The sequence below is a fragment of the Girardinichthys multiradiatus genome, chromosome 17 (genome assembly GCF_021462225.1).
Source record: "Girardinichthys multiradiatus isolate DD_20200921_A chromosome 17, DD_fGirMul_XY1, whole genome shotgun sequence".
Taxonomy (NCBI): domain Eukaryota; kingdom Metazoa; phylum Chordata; class Actinopteri; order Cyprinodontiformes; family Goodeidae; genus Girardinichthys; species Girardinichthys multiradiatus.
In genome coordinates, this window is record NC_061809.1 from 20935962 (window position 1) to 20962018 (window position 26057).

The 26057-nt window shown below is 39.0% G+C and overlaps 1 protein-coding gene and 1 long non-coding RNA gene across 3 annotated transcripts in view; one reads left to right on the forward strand and one right to left on the reverse strand.

Moving 5' to 3' along the window:
* apaf1 (apoptotic peptidase activating factor 1) overlaps positions 1–26057 on the forward strand; it is a 59346-nt gene that overhangs the window by 25558 nt on the left and 7731 nt on the right. Inside the window, exons 22-26 of the mRNA XM_047389263.1 lie at positions 1081–1206; positions 7162–7293; positions 7402–7527; positions 8950–9075; positions 11758–11904. Of these exons, the coding sequence (XP_047245219.1) occupies positions 1081–1206; positions 7162–7293; positions 7402–7527; positions 8950–9075; positions 11758–11904 (657 nt within the window). The remainder of the gene's footprint in view (positions 1–1080; positions 1207–7161; positions 7294–7401; positions 7528–8949; positions 9076–11757; positions 11905–26057) is intronic.
* On the reverse strand, positions 9205–18034 carry LOC124882745. 2 transcript variants are annotated; one of them, XR_007041982.1, is made up of 3 exons: positions 17333–18034; positions 15975–16032; positions 9205–9449 (listed from the first exon to the last, which is right to left on the reverse strand). It is a non-coding gene; the product is annotated as an uncharacterized LOC124882745 (long non-coding RNA). The 2 variants fall into 2 exon arrangements; XR_007041983.1 differs by lacking the exon at positions 15975–16032.

Below are 26057 nucleotides of genomic sequence, written 5' to 3' on the forward strand. Positions count from 1 at the left end.
AGGTAAGCCACAAATGGTTGTTGCTGAAGAAGCTCTCTGTTCGGTTATTTGCCCTAGCATATTAATGAAAAGTTGAGTGGAAGGAAAAAATGAAAATCCTTGAGTGCATTGCGAAGCAAATCATTCAAGAATCTGGGGCAGATTCAATAATTCAATAATAACATGTTTTATTTTTTCACAGTATTTACACTAAAATTTAAAACAGAAATGTATAAAACAGAAGAGGAAGAATGAGTTCTACGGGAGCAAAAGCAATATAACAGATTAATCATTATAGTTACAATAATTTTATTTATAACATTTATTTATTGTTAGTCTGATAATGAAGCATACTCTTCAGGTAAATTTGGACCTATTTAAAGTGTTGTACCTTATAACAATTATGTTGTACCAAGCTAGTATCAGCTGCTTAATTAATCAGGCTATCTGCTTGATGGCCAGCCTGCTTAACACCCAACTGTAGTTTCAAAAGGGTTACTTTGGGGTTAGGATTAGGTCACTTAGGTGCTTTTCCGCCGTCTCATTAAAGGACTGTTATACTAAATGTTCTGATAAGTCTAGCAGTTTTGAAAACATAGCTTTTTAAAACCTTTGTATAGGATAGTGATGTTAATCAGCCTGTTCTGGACAGAGCTGGTGCACCATGAAGCACCATGGGCCCTGCTCTCATGGTGGCTAATATGTATTAGTATTTAGCTGTAAGATCACCTAGGGTCTGCAGAGGTCTTCAGGCCATACTGCTTGAACAACTTTAAATACTCTTTAATATTATATAATACATTCCAATGTATTTTTAAGTATTCTGTACTACTATGCTATAAAACCATCTTAAGACATGATTGTGTATTTGGAGCAGTGTCTTGAATATCAAAGCATCTCCAGACGTCCAGACCAAACTGAAATAATCTACTTAAAACAAAAAAATTTTCTTTCTTTGCCCTACCTCAACTCCATGCTAAATACACAGGCAGCAATATCCTTCACTCCTTTCTAAACACATATCCAAACTGTGGTTTGTTGTGTGCAGACTTTATGGGAGAGTCTTTGAGCTGCTAATGTTTCCTTGTTTGCTCCTTCCAGGTGTTGGAGCTGCCCTCTGGGAAGCTTTTAGCCACTCTGCTGGGACACACTAAGACTGTGCTTCACTGCCAGTTCTGCCAGAACGGACAAACACTCATCACCTCATCCGAGGACACCACCATCAGGGTAGGTTATGCTTCCCTCCTCCTCACTGTTGTACTTTGTTGTGCCAGCTAATTGTTTCCCCACTTCCCATTTGTCATTCTCTTCCCCCACCCATCCCTCACTTTTATTTCCTCTCAGTTTAATGGCACAGTCTTTCACCTCCTCTACCAACTTGCTTCCCATTTTTCTTCCCAGTTATTGATTAAGCTTTACGCCTCCATGCTGATACTTCACCTTGAGTAAAATACCTGCTGCGCTGAATCATTCATCAGCAGTGTTTAAGTCTCTGGTGTTTTAACCCCCTCCCCAACCTGTTAAATTCTCCATTGGCCTCCTCACCCCTCCATTCTTCATACCTCCTCCACTCAGCTCTTTATCTCCCTCTTGTTCCTCTGTTGACCACATGCAACTCCCTCTGTTTGTGTATAAATAAATACTGTATGTGTGTGCATATAAGGCTGTTGCGCTCCGTCGACCCCACCTTTCATGCTCTGTTGCTTATTTTCCCTCTCCCTGCTCTCCTCTCATCCCTTTCTTTTCCTTCGTCTCCATCTTTCGGTTTTTGCCCACAGACCAGTCCACTGCAGCACTCCATTCCCCCTCCGACAACACAGTGCCTCATTTTGTATTCATCCAGCTGCCGCCTGCAGCATCACTATTCTCAGGCCGTCCGCCGCTTATTCAGAAAATATTCAGATTCATGCTGCTTGACATGTGCTTGCAAGGAAATGGAAGGGTGTATTTAAATGGTAATACAAACGCAAAGTGAATGTAAATGAAACTGATGTTGGTTGATGATGGATTTTAACCTTCAGTCCAATAAAGGAGGGAAAAAGGCAACATTGTGCAGCGGGATATGATTGATTGTTGCCTCCGTCTGTCCCGTGGCCATCTTTGAGTTCAGATGCTTCCCGGTTTCTGCTGATGTATTTCCTGGCATGCATAATGCAGCGGATCTGGATCTGCTGCCCTAGAGTTTTCACCCCACATCTGCATTTTGTATTTACCTTCTACTTCTGGGCTAAAGATGAAATTCAAGGTCTACAATTGAAATTGTGCAGTCAGTCTCCTACATAAATATTACCCTATTAAGACAGTGTCTCCCCAACGGCCAAAATTGAATAGATTAAAAAATAATCTAAAAGGAGGAAATCAGGAAAATCTCATAAAAATAAACACAACTCAGACTAAAAATAAAAATAAAACAATTAAATGTGGCTTACTGAACATAAGATCTCTCTCTTCAAAGACTTTTCTAGTTAGTGACCTGATTTGTGGCAATCAGATTGATTTATTTTGCCTAACAGAAACCTGGCTGCAGCAAGAGGATTATGTTACTATAAATGAGTCAACTCCTACTAATTATTTAAATTTTCACATTCCTCGAAGTACTGGGCGAGGAGGAGGAGTAGCAACCATCTTTCAGTCTGATTTATTGATTAGTCCCAGACCAATCAATAGCTACAACTCTTTTGAATATTTAATCCTTAGTTTTCCTCATCCAAATTACTTAGCACTAAAACCACTTCTGTTTGTTCTTTTGTACCGTCCACCAGGCCCGTACTCTCAATCTTTAGATCAGTTTTCAGACCTTTTATCTGATTTAGTGTTAAATACAGATAAGGTTATTATATCGGGGGATTTTAACATTCATGTTGACACTGAAAGTGATAGCCTAAATATAGCCTTTAATGCTATCTTAGACTCAATTGGCTTTCATCAAAACATTAACAAACCTACCCACCTTTGTCTTCATTCTCTTGACCTTGTGCTGACAAATGGCATTGAGTGTAAAGACATAACAATATTTTCTCATAACCCTGTCCTGTCTGACCATTTCTTAATAACCTTTGAGTTTAATTTAACCAAGTACTCCACACCTGAAAGAAAATTTCTTTATAGTAGATCATTATCAGACGATGCTGTAACAACCTTTAAAGAATCTGTTCCACTTTTAATCTCCTCATCATCACTGAAAAGCACAGTGGAGGGCAATAATTTTGTTTCTTCCCCTTCACAAATTGATTCTCTTGTTCATAGGGTTACTTCATCATTGCTTGGTGCATTAGACAATGCAGCCCCCTTGAAAAAGAAGATAATTATTCATAGAAGGCCAGCTCCTTGGTTTAATTTAGAGCTCTGTACTTTAAAGAACAATGTTAGAAAATTGGAGAAAATGGTGCTCTACACACCTAGAGGATTCCTACTTAATCTGGAAAAATAGCCTACTGTTGTATAAAAAGACACTTCACCAAGCTAGAACAGCTTAATTCTCATCATTAATAGAAGAGAACAAGAATAATCCTAGGTTTCTCTTTAGTACAGTTGCTAAACTTACACAGTCATAGCTCTGTTGAGCCATCCATTCCCTTAGCTCTTAGGAGTCATGACTTTACGGGATTCTTCTTAAATAAAATGTATTCTATTAAAAATAAAATCTTTGACATACTCCCGAAGATGATTACTTCATCCTCAGCAAGTGAGACAGCATTGGAAGTAACTGTAGAACCTGATCTGTGTTTGGACTGTTTTGATCCTGTGGAGCTTCCTGAGTTATCAGAAATATTAGCTTCATCTAAACCTTCAACTTGTATGTTTGACCCAATCCCAACCAAATTATTTAAGGAAGTGTTCCCTCTGATTACCAGCCCCATTTTAGATATGATTAATCTATCTTTAGTAAATGGATCAGAACCACAGGCTTTTACGTTAGCTGTAATTAAACCTTTACTTAAGAAACCTTTGCATGATCGAGATGATTTGAAAAATTACAGATCTATATCCAATCTTCCATTCTTATCTAAAATTCTTGAGAAAATAGTTGCTAATCAAATGCGTGAGCATTTACACAGCAATGACCTGTTTGAAGAGTTTCAGTCAGGCTTCAGAGCTCATCATAGCACTGAAACAGCTTTGCTGAAAGTCACTAATGATATTTTTATGGCCTCAGATAATGGACTTGTGTCTGTATTTGTCCTGTTAGATCTCAGTGCTGCATTTGATACAGTCGACCATAATATTCTCTTAAAAAGGCTGGAATATGCTGTAGGGATCAGGGGAACAGCGCTAGACTAGTTTAAATCTTATCTGTCTGACAGATTCCAGTTTGTTCATGTAAATGATAAATCATCTTTAAACTCCAGGGTTAATTGTGGAGTACTACAGGGTTCAGTACTTGGGCCAATTCTCTTTACTATATATATATATGCTTCCAATAGGTAAAATTATCAGGCAGCATAGGATCAATTTTCACTGTTACGCTGATGATACTCAGCTTTACTTATCCATAAATCCTGATGGGCCCAACCAGTTAGATAGACTACAAGCATGTCTTGAAGATATAAAAACTTGGATGACTTTAAATTTTTTGCTTCTAAATTCAGACAAGACAGAAGTTGTCGTCTTTGAACCGGAGTCTTTAAAAAAGAAACTGCTTTGTCACGTAACCTGGATGGCATTAAATTGACCTCCGGTAATAAAGTAAAAAACCTTGGTGTTACTTTTGACCAGGACATGTCATTTAAATCCCATATTAAACAGGTTTCTAGGATTTCCTTCTTTCACCTCCGGAACATTGCCAAAATTAGAAATATCCTGTCCAGGAGTGACGCTGAAAAACTAGTCCATGCATTTGTTACTTCAAGGCTGGACTATTGTAATTCTTTACTATCAGGATGTCCACAAAATGCAGTTAAAAGCCTTCAGCTGATTCAAAATGCTGCAGCAAGAGTTCTGATGAAAATTAAAAAGAGAGATCATATTTCTCCTGTTTTAGCTTCCCTTCATTGGCTCCCTGTTAAATCCAGAATAGAATTTAAAATTATCCTCCTCACATATAAAGCCCTTAATGATCTACCTCCATCATACATCAGAGATCTGATTGTTCCATATGTTCCTAACAAAGCAACTTCGTTCACAGACTGCAGGTTTACTGGTGGTTCCTAGAGTCTCTAGAAGTAGAATGGGAGGCAGATCTTTTAGTTATCAGGCTCCTCTCCTGTGGAACCAGCTCCCAGTTTTAGTCCGTGAGACAGACACCCTGTCTACTTTTAAGGCTAGGCTTAAAACTTTCCTTTTTGATAAAGCTTATAGTTAGAGTGGCTTAGGTTATCAGGGAGGGAGCCTTCCTCCCTCCCTGTTGGTTGGAGTAAGGGGGAGTCAGGTTTAGCCTAAACCGGCTCAGTTATGGTTGAGGTGCAAACACACCCTCCATTTCTGCTATCTGTATGACCCCTTCTCTTTTCCAATGGTTATATTCAGTCTGACAGAGGGATGTATCCCAATCCTTGTGGTTTTTAGTATAACAATGACCATCAGTGGGACCCTTTGTGGGGTGCCTTGAGACGACATTGTTGTAAATAAGCGCCGTTTAACTAAATAATCTGAACTGAAACTATCTGTGTAGTTATGCTGCTATAGGCTTAGGCTGCTGGAGGACATAATGACCACTTTCACCCTCTTCGCTACATTCTCACACTACTCTCCAATTCTGCATTATTTGCTGTTATTTCAGCTTTTAACCTTGTTCTCTCTTTTCTCTTTCTAGAAGCTACACCTGGCCTGGCTCTGTGTCTGCCTGTGACACCTTTCTGGAGAGGGGAATCGTCCGAGCTTCTGCTGGCAACAACTTAATGCTCACCCTCTACCGATGATCCACATAGCCCTGTCTTTCAGTGTTTAAACCTTTCTCTCTCCTAGACATGGCGATTGACTGAGCTTTTACTGTAACTAATTATATGTGCTCTTTCAGACTCTAACCTTGAAAACTGGGTCAGAGATTATCTGTTCTTTCTTTCTAGGTGAAATGACTAAAGGAGCTACATCCATTAACATTTACTTTTCCTTCCCATAGAAAGGACTCCTGAATCAGTGCTTCTTTCTCCTCTCTGTGTCTCTGCTCTGTTCTCTCTAACCCCAAGTCGGTTATGGCAGATGGCCGCTCACACTGAGCCTGGCTCTACTGGAGGTTTCTTCCTGTTAAAAGGGAGTTTTTCCTCTCCACTCTCGCTGCATGCATGCTCAGTATGAGGGATTGCTGCAAAGTCAACACCAGTGACTGTCCACTGTCTCTACATGCTCAACCAGGAGGAATGAATGCTGCAAGTTACTGACTCGATGCAATCTGCTGGGTTTTCTTAGATAGAAAAACTTTTTATCCAATTTGAATTAATAACTGAATCTGACTGTACTGTTCAATGGTTAGGATTAATTGGAATGTATGTACTTGACTGTTGTGAAGTGCCTTGAGATGACGTGTTGTGAATTGGCGCTATATAAATAAACTGAATTGAATTGAATATCTGCACCAGATATTTGTGAAAAGGTTTTTTCAAGACTGATCATTGAATATTAGAGTCATAATGGTGAAAACTGGGTTTTCCACCACACTGTTTCTATTAAACCAAAGCTAGATGTTTAGTAAAAAGAAATTATCTGCATAGCATTTTGGTCCAGTACTTTTCAGGGTTTCCTGCAGTCTGGGGAGATTTGATAAAAAAATTTGATTTAATTAATTTAATTGTCCATTTGTTTCCTTCTGGGTTCTATATCTAAAGCATGTAGAAATATCGGATAATTTCATATTTAGCCTTTGTGTTTGTACTTTGAAAATTAGCTATGAAAAAACTTGAGCCCCCTTACTTGTAATCATATAGCTCTGCACATGACAGTACTGATCCATTTGTATGACATTCCTTCAGTTATTCTGATGTGTCTACAAAATCATCTATGAAATGATGTGAAACATTTAAAAGCTGCTCCAGATTAGCTGTAACTTTCAATCAATACCAAAAAGCAACCACATGTCCTAAAAAGTGTAGCTTTTGTATAAATGTTGAGATAATTTGAACCACTTTTTCTAAATTTAAAAATTGTTTACCAAAAGTTAACTGAAGCTGTCCTGATTTCAGACGTGTAAGTCTAATCTGAAGTACGAGGTGCCGGCTGACAGAATGCTCTCCTTATTATTCCGTGTAGGTGTGGAAGTGGAAATCAGGTGAATGTAAAGTACTTCGGGGTCACAAGGAGCAAGTTCGGTGCTTCTCTTTGCTCTCCGACTCAACAAATGACTCAAAACTGCTCTCCTGGTCCTTTGATGGAACTGTGAAGGTGAGACTGACACACACACACACACTGAAATGCACACATGATCACTACATTTAACAGCCAGGTAACATCTGATCATAAATAATCTGTCCTTCATCTGCTCTCTACCAGGTGTGGGACATTGAGAGCGGGGAGAGGCTACAGGACATCGAGGCTCATCAGGGAGCCATTCTGTCCTGTCACGTCTCGCTAGACAGATGTCTCTTTGCAACCACCTCTGCTGACAAGACCGCTAAGGTTCAACACTAATAAACACACACACACGTACTCATGAGACGTGACATATCTATTTCTGCCTAGAGTGACAGTGTGACCTATTACACATCAGCGTCCTCTCTCAAAGCTTTCTCGTCTCTGTTTCCTCACGGGGCGTATGCAATAATATGTTGCTTAAAGTGATGTCATGAGGGTAAAAGTTTCTTATGCAGGGAAGCCGGAGCACTTAGAGACTGGCATCAGATGGCTGCAGGCCTGGTGAGTTAGTCTGTCCTACGTCCGAATGCAACTCAAGGCCCCGCAGGCCAACCAGCCCAGCAGGTTAGCTGCCCACCACCAACCTACCACCCTCTTTGGATATAGCCTTTGCCAGGTTGCTGTGTACCAACACCATTGTGCATGACTTTGGGCTGACTTTGACTGAAAAAAGCTGAGAGTGATGCACTTTTCTGCAAATACAGTCCTTTTAAATTCATTTCAGAGTGAGCTGCACTGTGTTATGTAGGACACAGCATGGTCTGTAATACTGGCTTCTTCTCATCATGAATCATTGTCCAGCATTGGGATTATAGCTTTTGCTCCAGGGTCTCCACCAGTTATGTAATCCTTGTTTTTAACAGTTTTCACTCCAGCACCAAAACCAATTCCAAGTCAATCTTTCCACCTTTTGTTAAATAACTCAATCAGGAGCCACTGCTACCAAGTTTCATATGGGAATTTGGGTCTGGATGCGCGCCAACCCGGATTCTCACAGCTAGTGTGTGTTTTTACAGATTTGGCATAGATCATATTTGAGGTGTGTGTTTATCTGTCTGGTCAACAGCCAGCAACATTGTCCTTGCTCTCCAGACTGTTTTTATGAGCCAGAAAAGCCCCAACTCAAAGAGTACTCAACCACAAACGTCCCTGGTTTCCATCTGTCTCGAGGTCAAACCATGAAGTGTAGCCTTTAAAGTCTTTCGGAAGCATCACAGAGTGCTCTGTTGTATTCTTTTCTTATCCTTATCCCCCTTTTCCCAATGTTGTTTGCAGTGTTGTCTGCCAAATGAAGTGCATAATTAGAGGTTGAGTTATTTCTTATGCAACACAATGTGCAAAGATGGCGATGAAGGAGGTAAGAAAGAAAGGACAACTGATGAGGAGAAAAAGTTAAAACAAAGGAGCTTTAGCTTCATAAAGTGAGCTGTGCAAGATTTATCAGTGCGACGACTGGCACTGTATGAGCAAACGGTGCTATGTTTGTTTATACAACACAGATGGCACACAGTTTGTATTCTGAATCCTCGATTTTTTCATTTTGTTTAGAAAAGATTTTAGGTTCTTCATAAAAAGCAGGTTCACATGAATATGTAGGACTTTGTAACTAATTTCAGTTCTGAAAGGGCTGTTGCCTCTGCGTAATTGAATTTGCATAATTGATTTTGTTTTTCACCTAATCCTTAGTTGTGGAGCTGCGATACGTGGCAGTGTGCCTTCACGCTGACTGGCCACCAAGAGTGTGTCAGATGCTGCCGGTTCTCCTGGGATAGCAAACGCCTCGCCACAGGAGACGACAACGGAGAGATCCGGGTGTGTACTCACAAAATTCAGCCATCTCATTTGCTTTAGCAGTGTTAAATTAAAGGGATTGCAGTGCAGACTGACGTCAGTGACAGCGCCTCAAACCATCTAATTTCCTGTTCAGAATACAAAAAGCAATTAAAGTAGTCAACATTTATTCCCAGAAATCATCATCTAATTACATGTCATCACTCATTTAGGGTAAGTGCTCACTGATACATCATTATTACTGCAGTGCATGCACATAGGGAGGCGTTGAGATGAAAGACAGGAGCCAGGGTTCCTTCCAGGAGGAGGTGCAAACTAAGACGTTGAGAGTTGCACGAGGGGATGAGACGTCTGGCAGAGGGAGGAGCAGGAGAGTCTCTGCAGTCCTGAAGTGCCTGTGCAGAAAAGAATATCCCAGTTAAATAAACAGTCTAAGTGAATAAGAACAACAATCTGGCTGCAAAAGAAAATGGTGCAGCAGTTAAGAGACGGTTAGTGCTCTATGTTGGCCTTTTGAGTTTAAAGGTTTCAGCATTTAGAAATGACTCAATCCATCAGATCCAATTATGTGAAATTCAGGAGTCGGTTATGTCAAAAAACGGATTGAACTGTTTGTGTAATGTGTTTGTGTCAAATATGCCTCTGCAGTTGCAAGACATCTGTAGTGCAATATGACTTCTTACCCTGGGTGGCATCCTGCTAAAGGGTGGCGCTGGAGGATTTTTCTATTGCTTTTTTTTACCTGTTCAGCCAGTGGGGAATGGGTGCTCTTCTGTGTTGTGCACAAAATATGGCGGTACATAAAAGCTTGCTGACAACCCCGGAGTTTGTAACTGATTTGACTAAGAATAAAGAGCTATATCACTTGCTTTTAAATAAATCTGGAGTGCATTCGATCATATCTACTGACAAATCTACTTAGATTGCTCAAACTTTAATTGAGTACTTCTGGGCTTTAAAACCCAGTTTGAGGTTTGTAGAACTAATATTCTATTTCATAAAACACAACAAAAAACAATTTAAATGCTCTTCTATTAGGCCCTCTTTAGGTTGAGACAAGCCTTGCAACCAAAATATCAAGACTCCAAAAATAATGTTATGCTCATAAAACACAGAGTATCATAGCGAGGTTGTGTCTGCCAAATTTATTGTAATATTTGCTTATTCATCTACACTCAATATGGGTCCACGTTTGCTTTCACCTATCCTTTATCAAACCTATTCAGAGGGTTTGGGGCCACTATGAAACCAAGAGACGGTCTCTTATACAGCCCGTTGTCTACCCATACGGGCCCCATATGTATTAAGACATGTTTGGTAACATTTTGCTAATAAATAGTCATATCAGCAAGAAATGGTTTCGCTTGACACACAGTCGGCATTTTTCACGGCCATCCTACTCCCCAAGGCTGAAGAGAAGAGAGAAGAACCAGACATCTAGACAGTGTTGAGCTTTTCTAAAAACATTTATTTCCTAAGATGAGTATTTTTTTCCACTGCTGAATAAATGCGCTGAACTTTAAATTTGGATTTGTGAGATTATACTACTGCAATTACTTCCAAGTGGTTATCAGATGTGCCTTCCAATTTGTTAGAATCAGTTAACAAAAATGAAACCCTGAATAATAACGTTTGCACCTTTTTATAAAAGACCTTACACACATTCAGGTGTTTGGTATGGACAGTGTTGGATCAAAACCTATACGCTGCAGATAAAAAAATAATCTGGGATGCCTGGATACTTTTTCCTGACGTTTAATTCTCTGCATTTCTGTCAGGTTAAGTTACTGCTGACAGACATGCCGTAAAATCACACCTGAAAAAGTGCTATCCGCTGCAGGAGACCAGGATCAATTCCCCGTTTATCTGGAGCTTAGGATCAATGAGCTATTTAAATGCGACATGAGTTCACATACTTGTAAACAATTTGAAAATGATGCCCATGGGGAAACAATGACTACTTATCTTTATACTTCTGATCTACGTGTTCAGCATGTACAAAATACAAAGTTGGATGTAATAAGGCATGTTTTGCTTTTAAAAGATCAACCAGGATCTGAAGGATCTAAAAAATCTGAAGATCTCCCTGAAATGTTTTTTTTTAACTGGCTGTTAAGGGTTCAGTCTAGCTGACCTAACTGGCCAATAATGAAGAGAACTGTTTGGACAATAGATGAAAAGTGGTTTCATTAAAAAATTTACTTTTGTAATAATTTGCCTCCAATTAAAAACTGATAGAACTGAAATGGGGTCTGTAAATCCTAATGTTAAAATTCCACTGTGTAACTTTGTCTGAGATTGCATAAAATCTGTAAATTTCACATACAAGTAAAAATCTGTTTTTTTTCTATCAGGTTGTTTTTTATTTGACAAATGTTGCCCTTTGTTGTCACACCACATAACAAACATTACTTTAATCTACAATTCTAATGTAACTGCTGAAGTGTAATGTAGTTCCATCATATTGAGTTAAGTGCTGTTTGTAGTTTCCATTAGTTATTCAATTTAACACACTGGAACTTTGATGAATTTAAGAATCCACTGCTTGCCTGTTAACTGTTACTATTGGATCTGATAGCAATATAACAGTTAATACAGGTTTTTAAAACTGCTTTCTTTAAGCCATGTTTAAAACCTTTGTTGTTAATCATTAAAGTTTGATTGGTTATGAATGTTGTGTGAAAACGTTTCTGTTCACCACAGATCTGGGGTGTTAAAGATGGCTCTTTACTGAAGATCTGTTCCAGGGAAAGTAAAGATGGTATGGACTCTCTACATGGAGGCTGGGTGACTGATCTGCACTTCTCCCCAAACAACTCTGTGCTCGTTTCAACCGGAGGCTATATCAAGGTATGCTAATGCTAACATAAGATATATGTGTGGAGTTCACCGTGGAAATGACAAGGTAACACTTATTTTTTTTTCGGGTTTGAAATTTGGGTTTTCATTATCTGTAAGATAATGACAATTACAAGAAATATAGTGTCTCAGAAAATCTGAATATTGTGAAAAATATTGGAATCTCATGGTGTCACACTGTAGAAAATACTGTATCCAAACATAATTATAGAAAGTTGAGTGGAAGGAAAAAGTGTGGTAGGAAGAGGTGTTCCACCAACAGGGGTAGCTGCAGCCTAGAGAGGATTGTCAAGCAAAATCCATTCAAGAATTTGGGGATGCTTCACAAGGAGTGGACTGAGGCTTTGAGTAGGGGCATCAAGAGCCACTATGCACAGACGACTCCTAGACAGTGGGCTACAAATGTTGCATTCATCAATTCAAGCCACTCCTGAACCAGAGAGAACATCCAGAAGCGTCTTATCTGGGCTAAGGAGAAAAAGAACTGCACTGTTGCTCAGTAATCCAAAGTCCTCTTTTCAGATTAAAGTTAGGTTCGGAAATCAAGGTCCCAGAGTCTGGAGGAAGAGTGGAGAGGCAAAGAAGTCACATGGAATTGAATCCAATGTGAAGTTTCCACAGTCAGTGATGATTTGCGGTGCCATGTCATCTGCTGGTGTTGGTCCACTGTATTTTCTGAAGTCTACAGTCATAGCAGCCATCCATCAGGAAATTGTAGAGCAGTTCATGCTTCCTTCTGCTAAGAAGCTGTATGTAGATGCCGTTTTCATTCCAGAAGGACTTGGCACCTGCCCACACTGCCAAAGGTACCAAAAGCTGCTTCAATGACCATGTATTACTGTGCTTGATTGGCCAGCAAACTCCCCTTACCTGAACCCCATACAGAATTTATGGGGTATTATCAAGAGGAAGATGAGAGACATCAGACCCAACAATGCAGATGACCTAAAAGTCGCTATCAAAGCAACCTGGGCTAACATTACACCTCAGCAGAACCACAGGCTGATTTCCTTCATGCCACGCTGTTTTTTTGCATTAAGTCATGCAAGATGAGTATTAGGTGCATAGAAATGAACATACTTTTCAGAAGCCTTACATTTCTTTTTAAAATACCCTTTTTTATTGTAGTATTGTAGTATTGTAGCTCTTTCTGAGCCACTGAATTTTGGGTTCTCATTATCTGTGAGCTTTAAACATCAAAATGACAAGAAATAAAGGCTTAACCTATTTCACTCTACATGTAAAAATGTAAGAGTTTCACTTTCTGAAATAAGTGACATATTGAACAATATTCTATCTTGTTTAGTTGTATATGTATTTACCAAATGCTTTTGCAACAAACACTTGCATTCTATGCCTCTTTCCTGAAGGAGTTTTTATTATGTTGTCTTTTAATAAAAACATCCAGAGTAACACTAAAGAGAACGCTCATTGCAGTAATTGTGTGACTAACGGTTGCCATGGGGCTATAAAATCAATAAACATAGGGGGAGCAAACGGAGACACTTCAACTTGTTTTTAAAGCAGGGAAACATGGGAGTTTTAAACGGCTACCTTTTTAACTTCCTGTTACCAGTAGCTGTGCTGCAGTACAATTTTATTTTTAATATTGGCTCACATTTTCTTTAATTTATTATTTATTCAGCATAATGTTTCCAATAAATTCCTATGTCCTTAGGCTAGCAGAAGAGGGGCTGCAACCCCTCACCCGTGGCACATAATTAAAATAATGTTTTGAACAAGATTTCAGCAGGCTCTGGTGTACTTTAAAGTCAATTTATTTTTATCTATTTGGAAGGAGATTTCCCTGCACTTATAGGACCAACTAAAATATTTAAATTTACAAGAAGATGTAAAATATTCAAATTTGTAAATTCTAGACTATAATATTAAAATTGATTACTTTAGAAAAGTACTAACTGGTTTGCACAACCAGATTTAAGCAATTCATTGAGTAATTATTTTAAATTCCTGTCCCTGACTAACAAATAACTGGGATATATATGAAGCCATCAAAAGAAAAAAAGTTTAAAATACTCCTCATGTTCAAAATGTGGAAAAAACATAAAATTATTTAGAGACATGATTTAAGGACTCTTACTAAAATAAAAAAGACAAAAATAATGACAAATATAACACAAAATGTTTAAAAGGACAACTGATTTGAAAAATGAACTTCAGGCTTGTGTTCGAGGCTATGCTCTCCGTCACTCTGGCAGCATAACTGGTTGCTGCAGCCTGTTCACTAAGCTTCCCAGCAGTTCACAGAGAAGCCTGCATTTATTGCAAGGATGATTATTGCTAAGGAAGGCAGAGAAATAACTAAACATCTGACACTTTGAGCTGGAGTTAGGGCAATGGACCAGATGGAGAGAAGCAATCGCTGCCTCCCAATCTAGCATGCCTTAAAATATCACTTCAAGCAAACAATAAAAAGAAAATAAGGCAAAGTTAGCTTAACATTGTATTGAGGCATGAGTGTTGAGCTGTTCCTTCATCTGTATTGCTACTGTAATAATGCAGCACATCTTTTAGAGTTATATAGCTCCAGATTCACTAAAAACGTTACCTCAGAGAGAGATAGCAATACCACCTTGTGATGAGACTTGAATTAGCATGAGCCTCATTGTTGCTGCCTTTATTCTTAGAGTAGATGGGGTCACAGAGCGGGCGATCTCAGCCCGTCTCTGATTGGCTATTTGTTGTGCAATGATGTAATTCCCCTGGGAGCGCACTTCTGATCGATTTATGTTCGAAGATAACTCCTGATGCTGTTTGTGTGGGAGCTGACATGTGCTTACGTGTGTGTGTGTGGGTTGATGTTTGAGCTGATGGCAGTGCATGGTGCTGTTTGAGCCAATCGTATCAGGATATCACCTACAGCAGATAGCGATTGGTGAGATTAGACACTCTGGAAATGAGCTGAACCATAATGAATTGTTTTCATTTACGGCTTACATTAATTCATGCATTTTAAGGCCCTTAGCACTTTATTTTAATACCAGTTCATTGTAAAGATGCAAATTTAATGTCCAGTTCCTGTACATAAGTTCAAAGTAAGCTATCTTGCTGAAGGATAATAAGACAAAACATGATGAGCTCGCTTAAATGGATGTAAAAACAAATCAAAGAAGCGAATACCTGTTACTAAAAGTTAGGGCTACCTCTGTGTGTGTTCCTGTCATTAGATTGGCCTAAAAAAAAAAAGAAAAAAGAACAGGTAGAGAGATTAATTAGGTATGTAATGCTACTGATCTCTGGTTTGCTGAAGTCTCAATGTAAAGCATTTCTCTTTCAGAAATACAAATGTTGACTTGAAACTGTTTGATTAAAAAAAGTTACTCTACTTACTTTCTACTCAGTTTGCCGCATCCCGGTTCTTTTGTTCTTGCTCTGTTCTTACACTTCACTGGGGGAAGCCTTTTGGCTTATGTCTGGATAAACTTTGGACATCTAGACATGTTTCTGCCCATTCTTCTATGGATATAAACTCAGTCAGATTGGATGGAGAGTGTCTGTGTTCAAGACTTTCCACAGATTCTCAGATGGATTTAGGTCTGGATGTTGACTGGACACATGTATCTACTTTAATCTAAACCATTCCACCTTAGCTCTGGCTGTATGTTTAGGGTTGTTGTCTTCCAGGAAGGTGAACCTCCACTCCAGTCTCAAGTCTTGCGTAGCCTTTAATAGGTTTTCTTCCAGGAATTATCTGAATCCATCTTCTCATTATCTCAGACCAGCTTCCCTGAAGAAGAGCAACCCCACAGCATGATGCTGCTACCACTATGTTTTCTTGTGGGAATGGATTGTTTAGGTGTTGTTTTAGTGCTAGTTTTTCACCATAACTAGTGTTTTGAAAGTCAGCTATAATTTTCAATTAAGGTCTTATCTGACCAGAGTAACTTCTTCATCTTTTAGATGTTTGTTAAATTGTTTGTCGCAAACAGGACTTATGATCATTTTCTTTCAACAATGACTTTCTTCTTGTCACTCTTCCATGAAAGTCAGATTTTTCGAGTGCAGAGCTTAATAGTTGTTCTGTCAAAAGATTGTCCCACCTGAGTCATGGATTTCTGCAGCTCTTCCAGTGCTACCGCACACCGACTGGCTCGTTACCTGGGGAGATTTGTGATCTGTGAGATGTTTTGTTTTTATAACCTTCCTGACTTATCTGCTGTGTTCCTTAGTCTTCATGAAGCTTTTTGTTCACTAATGTTCACTAACAAACCTCTGAACAGCTGGATTCATGAAATTGTGAACAGATAGACTTTTATTTATGGGTGTCTGAGTAAAGGCAGCAGAATACAACTGCATCGTACACCTTTCACATTCTCGTTGCAAAATAGAATCGTTCTTGTTCCACTTCAGGTGTCATAAATATGTTTTGATTTTCAAAAAGCTTTTTTTTTCCATGTATTTTTATAAAAAACAATTTTCCCATACTGGTAAGTTAAGCTATATTTATTACATACTTGTAATTTATATTCTGTAGTTCTTTAAAAGGAAACTAAATGGCTCTAGTACTAGTTTTTGTTTTAAAAGTAGATTAAGATCTACTTTTATTAACAATTATTCAACAGAAAGTGTTTTTTCCACTAAAGTAGTAATCACACAGAAATATCACTCGAAACAACTGCTCCTTTCAATCATCCCCATGAATATATTCAGGCTTGTTGTCTTGATGGATCCGCCTGTGGACGTGACGAGAGGTGATGGATTATTTAGTCATATGACTTTTAGAGGACATCCTGTCTGTCACTGTAATTACCACGATGGACTGTCTGCCTCTGATGATGGATAATAGAGCCAACAGAGCAAGAGAGCACAGAGATGATCTTTTGTGTCCATCGGTTTTAATGATTGTCAGAGTGTCTTCTTGCAAATTCCTTATGGAAGTTGACAAACGTCTTTTCTTTCTAATACGCTTGTAATACGAGATTAAAAGTGTCTCGTAATCCTCAGATCTTCCTTTCTGGAATATCAGTGTGGTTGAAAGGATTTGTTTTGCTGTATAAAACCAATTTATAGAAGAATTTTGTTTTGTTTTTCTTTCGTAATTATTGTTCTGTTAGTCTTGGGGAAAAGATTTAAATATCTTATTCACAGCTGGTATGAGGAAGAGACCTTCATAATGGAGGATCAAAGGGATTGAGTAAAACGTACGTTTGGGTGGCAGATGTAGATCAATAGAGACTGAGGTATGGAGCAGGACCAGTCCTGCCATAACTAAGAATAATCGTAAATAAAGCAAATAGTTTAATTCATTAAACAAACTTTTTTATTTTTTTTTAATTTTATTTTACTTTTCTAATCAGAATAAAAAGCTATAAAAACCTCAGCCTTAACGGCTTTAAACCGTTCTAATCATACTTTCTAAGACATTCAGATACTTATTTTACAAAAAATATATACGTACATAAATCACTGGTGATCATTGTAGACAGTTTCATCATCTGTGGGGAAAAACATCAAACTATGAAGGTTGTGGCAAATCCATTGTTGTGTCACCAAGATGTTTTTAAGACCAGAGGTAATCTTATAGGTGATCTTCTGCATCTCCGCGGTTCAGACGGGGGTAATATTTACACATCATCTCTTGTTGCAGTGTTGTTCCTGGAAGAGAGGTGTAGTTTTAATGCTGGCAAGGCAAAAAAGGCCGTTGGATCTGAAAAGACCAGCAGCCTCAGATCCTCTCTGATCTCAGCTCTGAGCAGCAGACACTTTCCACGGAGTGGCTCGGTATGTAGCGGCTGCTGCTGAGCAGTATGATGTTGTTATTGGTCTGATAAGAGCCGGAGAAGTGACAGCGGGTGATGTCTCCCAGAGCCTGCGCTCAGATTGATGCAACAAGGAGCCTCACAGCGTTAAGAGTTCTTCTTGTTTGTTTATATTTGTCTCTTTGTTTGTCCTGTTTGCTTTTTAACTTTACTCTGTCAGTGTTTCTGCCTTAATCATCTCTCAAGCAGCTATTTTTGTGTTCTTCTCAGCCCTCTTTGTTCTTACTGTGTGCTTTATGACTCCCTCCTTGTCTGTATGCTTGGTTGACTTGTATTAGTGTAATTAAAAGCAGCGGGCCATTGTGTGGGAGTGTATGGATGTCTAATTCCCTGTTGTGAGAAGGTACGTGTCTAGAGAGTTTAATTAAGCCATTTTCATGCGTCTTATCTCCAGAAATTTAGGTGTTTTGGTCCATCTGGTTGTAAAATAGACTGCTGATGTAGAGGTGTGGTCCACACCTCTGAGAAGACTGACTCGTTGGTTCTCTGGCCTCCGTCTGCCTTGGGTCCTGCTTGTCCTGTCTCACACCTGGTCTTGAGACACACACATACACACTCCAACTAACAACAAAACAATCCGTCACTGTGTCGCCGTCCAAGAGGGAGGCGGCAGGTGTGAAAAGGCTTGTCGTGACTGCAGGCACACATTTTTACCCAGAAGCCCAAAATAATTCACACCATCATTTTGGAAAAAAACAAACAAAAGAGAAGCATAGAAATTCTGACACAGTGTCAAATTTTATCACAAGAGGAGTTAATAGAACATTGTATTCAGCTTTTATCACAGAAATTCTTCAGAGATTTATGTACCAAACAAAATCCTTCTACCTTAAGAATATGCACTGTATTGTGCTGACCTAGCACATAAAATCCCATTAAAATCCATTGAGGTGCATTAATATTTCTGCAAAGAACCCCTTTCTTCCCCATACTGGTGCAAGTCGTCTTCACCACATCTAGATGTCTACATGCATCAAGTTGCTGCATTGTGATTGGCTGATTTCCTATCTGCTTTTACAAGCATTTGAGCAGATGTACCTAATAGTGTGGCCGATGAGTGCATGTTCCAGATGCATTGGTGTGTTTAAGATGATGGCCCTACCCTGCCATCACTTTTGGCAGACATCGCCTGTCAGAAGTGCCTGTGATGGAAAAGGAAAAGAGAGCCAACTTATCAACTTATCTTGGCTTCTTATACTTCTCTCACATTCATTCTCAGTTTTTTTTCCCTTGAGACCTTTTCTTCCTGTGTTTTCCTCAAAGGGTATCTCACTGTTTCACACCTTCATTTCATTCTTCTTCAGTCATTTCCGTTGGTTATCGACTTTTGTGACCTTCATGCTTGCCTCCAGTACTGTAGAGACTTCTAAGATTTCCCACTGTTTTTAATACAGACTACAGTACAGGTCCGAGTGCCTTTACTGCTCTCTCTGCCTGAGCCGCCATCATTAAGTGCATCCTTACGAGACCTCCATAGCCATTGAAGTGTTACAGCCAGCAATCACTCTAAAGGAGGACTCAAACGTGTGATTGCAGGGAAAGGAGTTGAAATAAATGAGTGAAGGTTGTTCTGACCTTTCCTTGAGAGACAGCTGATAAATGAAGAAACTGTCAGAAATGGTTGCGTAGCAGCAGGAAAGGAAAGGAAATGCAGTTACGTTAATGTATACTACCAAGACTAAGCATCAGTCTTCATCTATCTTTCCAAGCAGAAAGAAACAACCTTGCTCAAAGCAGGTTGTTCTTTCTTAGGACTGTTTGTATTTCAGAGGTCATATTTATGACTGGTTACGTACGGATGTATGTTCTTATTATCCGCGACTATTCATGCAGCAAAATAACGAAATTACATTGTAGTGTCGTTTTTGTTGCTTCAAGAATCTTTATATGTGGTTTGCCGTGCAGCACACTTTTGTTGTATCACCAGGGTTCTGGCACATTCTAGCCAATATTTCGAAGTATGGATATGTAAGGCGTGTCCTTCCATTTGTCCATCTATTGTTCATCCAACTATCTGTCAGTCCAGCTCCCTGTACTTTCAACTATCCATCCGTGTTTTTAACCATCTGCCTAAGTAGCCATCTAACTTTGTGTTGGAATTATGAATCTGAGAATATAATTTAATATTAATATTTTAATATTTTATCAAATAATATTTCAGTCTGTTAAGGGTTGTCTCCTGTGAATACCAGCCCAGTAAGGCGATAGTATTAGGACAAAATGGAAAGGTGTGAGATGAGCTCTGACATTATTGAACAGCAAATCTCTGCACACACGGAATGAATTCACACAATTTCTTAAAAAACAAGAATTTATTAACAAAAATAAGTCAACGCAAAGTCAAACATATTTCAATCAACAAACTCTTTACTATGCTAAAACAATCCAACTAACTACCAAGCAGAATTAAAGAATAGGGAAGACTAATGGGCTATGTACAATATAAACAAGTTGATTAAAGATGATTGAGAACCATGACCGAAAAGAGTGATGCAACATTAACATGCAATGTTTATGTTTGAGAACCAAGGGTTAGCTTGAAGGATCTGGAAGTGAAGTTAAGTTAGTCTTGGAACCAACTTAGGCAATAACCAGCATACCATTAGACAACCATTCACAATGCAAGATCAGGTAAAATATTATTTTAATAAAATAATATTTTAAAAATGATCTGCTGAATAAAACCAACCTTCTGGATGACCATTTCTCAACGGTGTCTCATTAGCTGCCTTTATTTATTGAAATAATATTTGAAGAAATATTATTAAGAGAATATTTTGAAAAGAGGCAAATCTTTTTTGAGAAATTGGGCTTAATGGTGTTTACTTAGTTATCAAATTTAGAAAAATGGTGTTAGGGACACATTATTTACTGGATTGAAAACTAAACCTTTCTGGGTAAATATTATTTAGCAGCAAGCATGTGTCCTTAGCTGTTAGCAGTTAAGCTAACAAAGAAGGCTAATAGCTTAGCACCAGAATCAAACACACACCTTTTAAAATTACCGTTGATAAAAGGGTTAAAAAGCATAAGCGCGGACGGCGCGTTATGATCAATCTTCTGTTTAAAATCACCCTTTAATAAAGTGTGTCTTAACTTTAAAAAAACATACAAACACAGAACACAACCTGAGCACGTGTGCTGCAGATAGTCTGCTAGCACCAAGATAGCTGAGTTCAACACAAACAAAACCAAACTTCATAAAATGAAAAACGTTTAGATCATTTCAATCTAAATCTTTCTATATTATTCTGCCCAAACACTTAACCTCATGAACTGTGGTGAGGAACGTTCTCCTAGGCGGAGAAGTTTGAAGAAACGTCCACAGTCTTTAAACGGTTAGCTACAGCTAACCTCCTTAGTTGTGGGGAGTGGCAGCTGTTCTGTTGGCCGGTCTGTAAACACACGGTTAGCTTCTAGCTAACCTCAGTGGCTGTGGATGAGAGACGGCCCGTTCTGTCCGCCAACCACACTGCATGTTACCGTTACCACGGTGATGCGGTCTCTGTTGTCTTCCTTCCAGACTGGGAGACCGCTCCGCTCGGCTTCGTAGAGACCACTTCTCTGTAGGGAACTTCTCTGGGACAGTTTGTTTCTGCAAGCCTCAGAGCGAAAGTAAGCAATTCTTACACCTTAATTTCCCCGTTCATGAATGAAAATACTGGATACACAGACAGTATTTCATTCGTACTTAACTTTGCATATGATCGATAATCGTATGATATCCTTGGATCCAGTTGAAGAGTTTATGTCTGTTTGCCAGCAAAGAGACAATAGCGCGCTTTGTTCACCTCCTATCCCGATGAAAACCGGTGTGGAAGAGGTCGGCTTGTTGCTCTTATTCAGACAGTGGCATCATGGGAAGTCTGCTGCAACCCCCCCTTTCCTCAGTTGCTGGAAGTCAGTTAAATGCAATTTATATTGAAAGTTCAGGAAAGTCATTACCGGAGTTTAATGTTGAAATCCATGGCTGGGTCCCAACATTTGGGTCTATCTGTTTGTCTATTTCTTCATCAGTCACACTGTCCCTCTATTGAAATGTCTTTCTGGCTGCCCATCCATCTATCAACCCATCTGCCCATCCAACTTTCCATCCATTTCTCTGTTTAACTATATGCTTATTTAGCTATTCGTCCCTTTGTCTGTCAATCCAACCATACTTTTTCCAACTCAGTCCAGTCATCCGTTTGTCCATGCAATTATGCATCCATCTTTCCCACTATTCATTCAGCTATGCTTCTAAGTATTCAACAACCCATCCCTGCAGCTGTTTTCCAACTATCTGTCTGTCAAACTATCCATCCCTTTGTTCGTTCATCCAGATATCAAAATGTCTGTCCATTTAACTCCTCATTCATTTGTTTTTCTGACTGTCCCTCTCTATCTCTAACTGTTTGCTATCTATCCAACTCCCTCTCAGTTCTTCCAGCTATCCATCTGTTCATCAGTACAACTAACCATTTGTCTGTCCATCCCTCCAACCATCTTCTGTTACTTGCTTTTTCCAGATTAAATGTATGAAGACTGCCATAAATTGATTTATACATTGAAAAGGGGTTTTTAAAATGAGTAATTAGCAGATAATTAAATATTCATAGGTTTGCTCTAGGCAAAGGATCAAATGTCTCAATTTCAATGGCAATCATGACATTGACAAATGTATTTGCATTATGACTGGTTGGATACGAAAATCACTGAAAGGGCAAACCCAACTGAAAGGGTTACACAAGTTTGGACCAAACTGGTACTGTAGCTTCTAACCACCACCAACACGAAACCAGCTTAGACTTTCTGTAACTACAAATACAACTCCGGTTCTCGGGGCCTCTACCACCCAACACAAAGCAAGAACAATAAAACCCTAAAATTATGGTGCCATGTCTGAAGCCTATAAATACAATCAGGCACAGCTTTTTATTAATAGCTGCAACTTTTGATTTGGAGTCAACTTACTTTCTCGCCTTCTCATTGTGTTAACAACAATGACTGAGTATCTTCTAAAGGTTTATTTTATCTCTGTCACACTTGAGTACAGTGAGTCTTTGGAGTTGTTTATGAACCAAAATGAAAGCTGCCTTTGATATTAAAGCTACCTACCCTGTGGCTTTCACTTTAGTTCCTTCTTTTGTAAATAAAGATGACACATTTTGATGACTGCTATCTTCTGACAGGACAGACATTTAAAAAAAGATGTTGTTAAACAGGCCACGGTGTTGGATTAGGCAGCATTCAGAGTTTTGACTTTCTGTCATGCTGTTCTAGAAATGAACATCCCGCTGTGCATCTCCAATGTAGAGGCAGACCTGCCTCTAAAAATACCTTCACACAACCCCATCTGCCTTGTTTCAGCTTTTTTTTTTTTTTTCACCTTTCTGCTTTTTATTATTACAAGAAATCACATATTTTAGCTAGCAAGCTCTGTTCATCACCCAGATGTTTACTGTTTGACCTGACTCTGCCTTGGCATTTGTTTCTGCATCAGAAGGCAACAAAGAAAAACTTTGATGGGGTTATGCTCAGAGTGAAAATGGCCTGGATTCATTCCTCTTGTTGTCAGGCTTGGGGAATAAACACAAGCTGGCCTTTGTGTTTCCCGCATTCCTCATTAAGCAAGTAACACAGCACCTTCCAAAATTATTGCCTTCCTTGGTAAGAATGTGTTTAAAGCCTTTCCTTCCCTCCTTCCTTCCTACCTTGTCCTGTGTTTTTTCCTTCTTTGTGTCCTTCCTTGTTCCCTGTGTCCTTCATTTTACTCTCCTGTGTCCTCCTTTCCTTTCTTCCCTCCTTTATGTGCATGTGTCCTTCCCTCCACCCTAGTCTCCTCCTTTCCTCCCTTGAGGCTTTTCTTCCTTCATTGTTTACTACCTTGTTCTTCTTCTTTGCGGCACTAAAGGCTTTTATTTTAGTTATTTTTCCAAAGAAGCCAGACAGGAAGTGGGGTGGTGAGATGGGGAAGACCTGCAGTATAGGTCTCTGAGGTCGGGACTTGAACCTGGGATGGTGGGGTATATGTTGCGCACTCTACCGCTATACCACATGCTCTTTTGTCTTTAATAGATTTCTGCTGGAAAAGCCTAGAGAAAGCCAATGAAGTCCCATAATGTGTCAAGGAGAAATGTTCAGAGGATTGACTGCCATTAATATTTCAGCAGATGGAACCTTGAATGAATAATTTAGCTTCAGATTCCCACTTTGTCCCACAGCAATAGACTTTTGACCTGGTCACAAATAACACTCACCTGAAACATTTTTCACGTTTTCTTAAAATGGAGGTGGTCTTGCAAAATCATCTGAACCTACTCCCTTCTTGTTTTAATCTCCCTCCTCTCGAGGCTTTATACATTGTCGCAAAATGATTTTGTTTTTTTTATATGGCTTAGAAACTGTACCTACTCCCCTTGGACAATATGTAGTTGGGCTATTTATGTAGGAGGATGATGGATTGCCTCTCTCCAACAGTGTGAAAGACCCAACCATGCTTTCACTCACACATAAGCATTGTTCTGATCTTTGCATGCACACACAAGACAGTTTTGTTGCTTTTTTCCTGTATTATGAAAGCCGTGCTGACTCCCCCTAATGCAGCCTGAATAAGTAGACCTATTTAGTTTAGAGTATCCAACTTTAAAGGCTTGTTGGATCAGTTCTGGTGTTGCTCGGTTAGCTGGAATGCGTGGTTATGATTTTGACTGATTTGATTTGCCAGGAAAGGCTCAAATGTACAATTTCCTAAAAAAAACAAAGCTTGTGAAAAACTTCACAAACCTTTCCAATTATTATGTTAAAGTTCCAGTATATACTATATAGAAAAATGTACTTGGAAAAGTACAAGAAAAAACCTTAAACCCATTAAGCACATAAACATATTAATCAGATGGGGTTCTGTGGTGTATTTATAAGCAGTGCCTATCTTAAAATCAGTAGACAGCAATCAGAACAAACCCAGTTGGAGAATCAGGAAGAAATTTTCATTGGAAAGTTAAGCTAACTACTACTTATACCTAGCTCTCCACTTTACCATTTAGCACTTTTTCAAATATGAATGTCCACCCTGTAACACAACTTAAGCTAAAAATGTAGATAAACACATGGTTAAATAATTTGACATCCCACAATTGTGGCATGAGACAAATGGTTGTTAGTATTTTCTCAACAAAATAAACATCTTCGTGTTCGTATAGGCAAGCTGCTTGGACCATGTGATGAAGCGTACTGTTCTATTCTCGTTATTTCTAGCTCAAATGTACATTTTTCACTACATCCTCTTAGGTGGCAAACACGCATTGGTGTACACGCTTTTACTCAAAAGAAAAGAACAGAAAAGAAAGGATAACATAGGGGTCTTAAAGATGGATATGACAGGTTGTCGTGCATTAAAGTGCCTGTGACATGCATTTCCCACAAATACAGAAATTGAAAGAAAACCTCTATATATTGAATTGACATGATATTAGGATTAAAGACGTAATAAAAGACAATTGTGACAGAAAACAAGCATATTTCAATGCTAAATTTTGCAAGTCCAAAGTCGCCCGGAAATTACTTCAAAGGGAAGTCCCTGGTCATTCATTGTGTGAGCGTTAATGATAAATGGTTCAGCTAGAAGTGAAGTTGCGTTAAAAACAGTGTTAATATGGTGCAGCGATGCATTGCTGGTGGCAGCAATACTACGACAGCAGCCGTTAGTCTGCACTACTTTCCTGAAGCGAAGAGGATCAGAGCTGCCTGGATCAGAGCTGGAAAACTGATGAGGGACAGATGGGTTGTTCCACCAAGCACAGTTATGCTTGTTGTGAACGAAGGACTATTAGGCAAACTGCTTTGAACAAGAAACTTCGGAATTCACAAGATAAATTTTGTCAGAGGTCGGGATTTCTTACAGACGAAGGAGAATGTTGAAGCAGAGTCTATAGCCACCCTGTTTAGCTTCTGATAGAAAAAATAGCCAAAGAAAAGGTTGTTGCTGCTGTTGCTAAACGGATCAAGTCTCAGCAGAAAAGGACACTTCCTTGTCACAAAAGTACATTTAGATATCGGCAGTTATTTTTAATAATTAAAAATCCAAAATTATTATATGTATAATTAATAATAATAATAATCTGAAATTATTATTATTATAAAAATAAGATAAATTACACGCACATACGACATACTTAAATAAATGTTTCTACTATAAAGTAAAAAAAAAAACAAAATGACACACCAGGTAGTATTTTCAGATCTTGAATCATCCCTTGTGTCTGCTGCTGCTGCTCAGCTTCGTCTCTGGTTGTTTCACTCTGTGCTGTTTTTAGTGTAACCCTGGATTTACACTGTATGTCTTCGCTGTGGTCCGGGCCTCTGCGAAGCCTAGAGGAGCTCCAA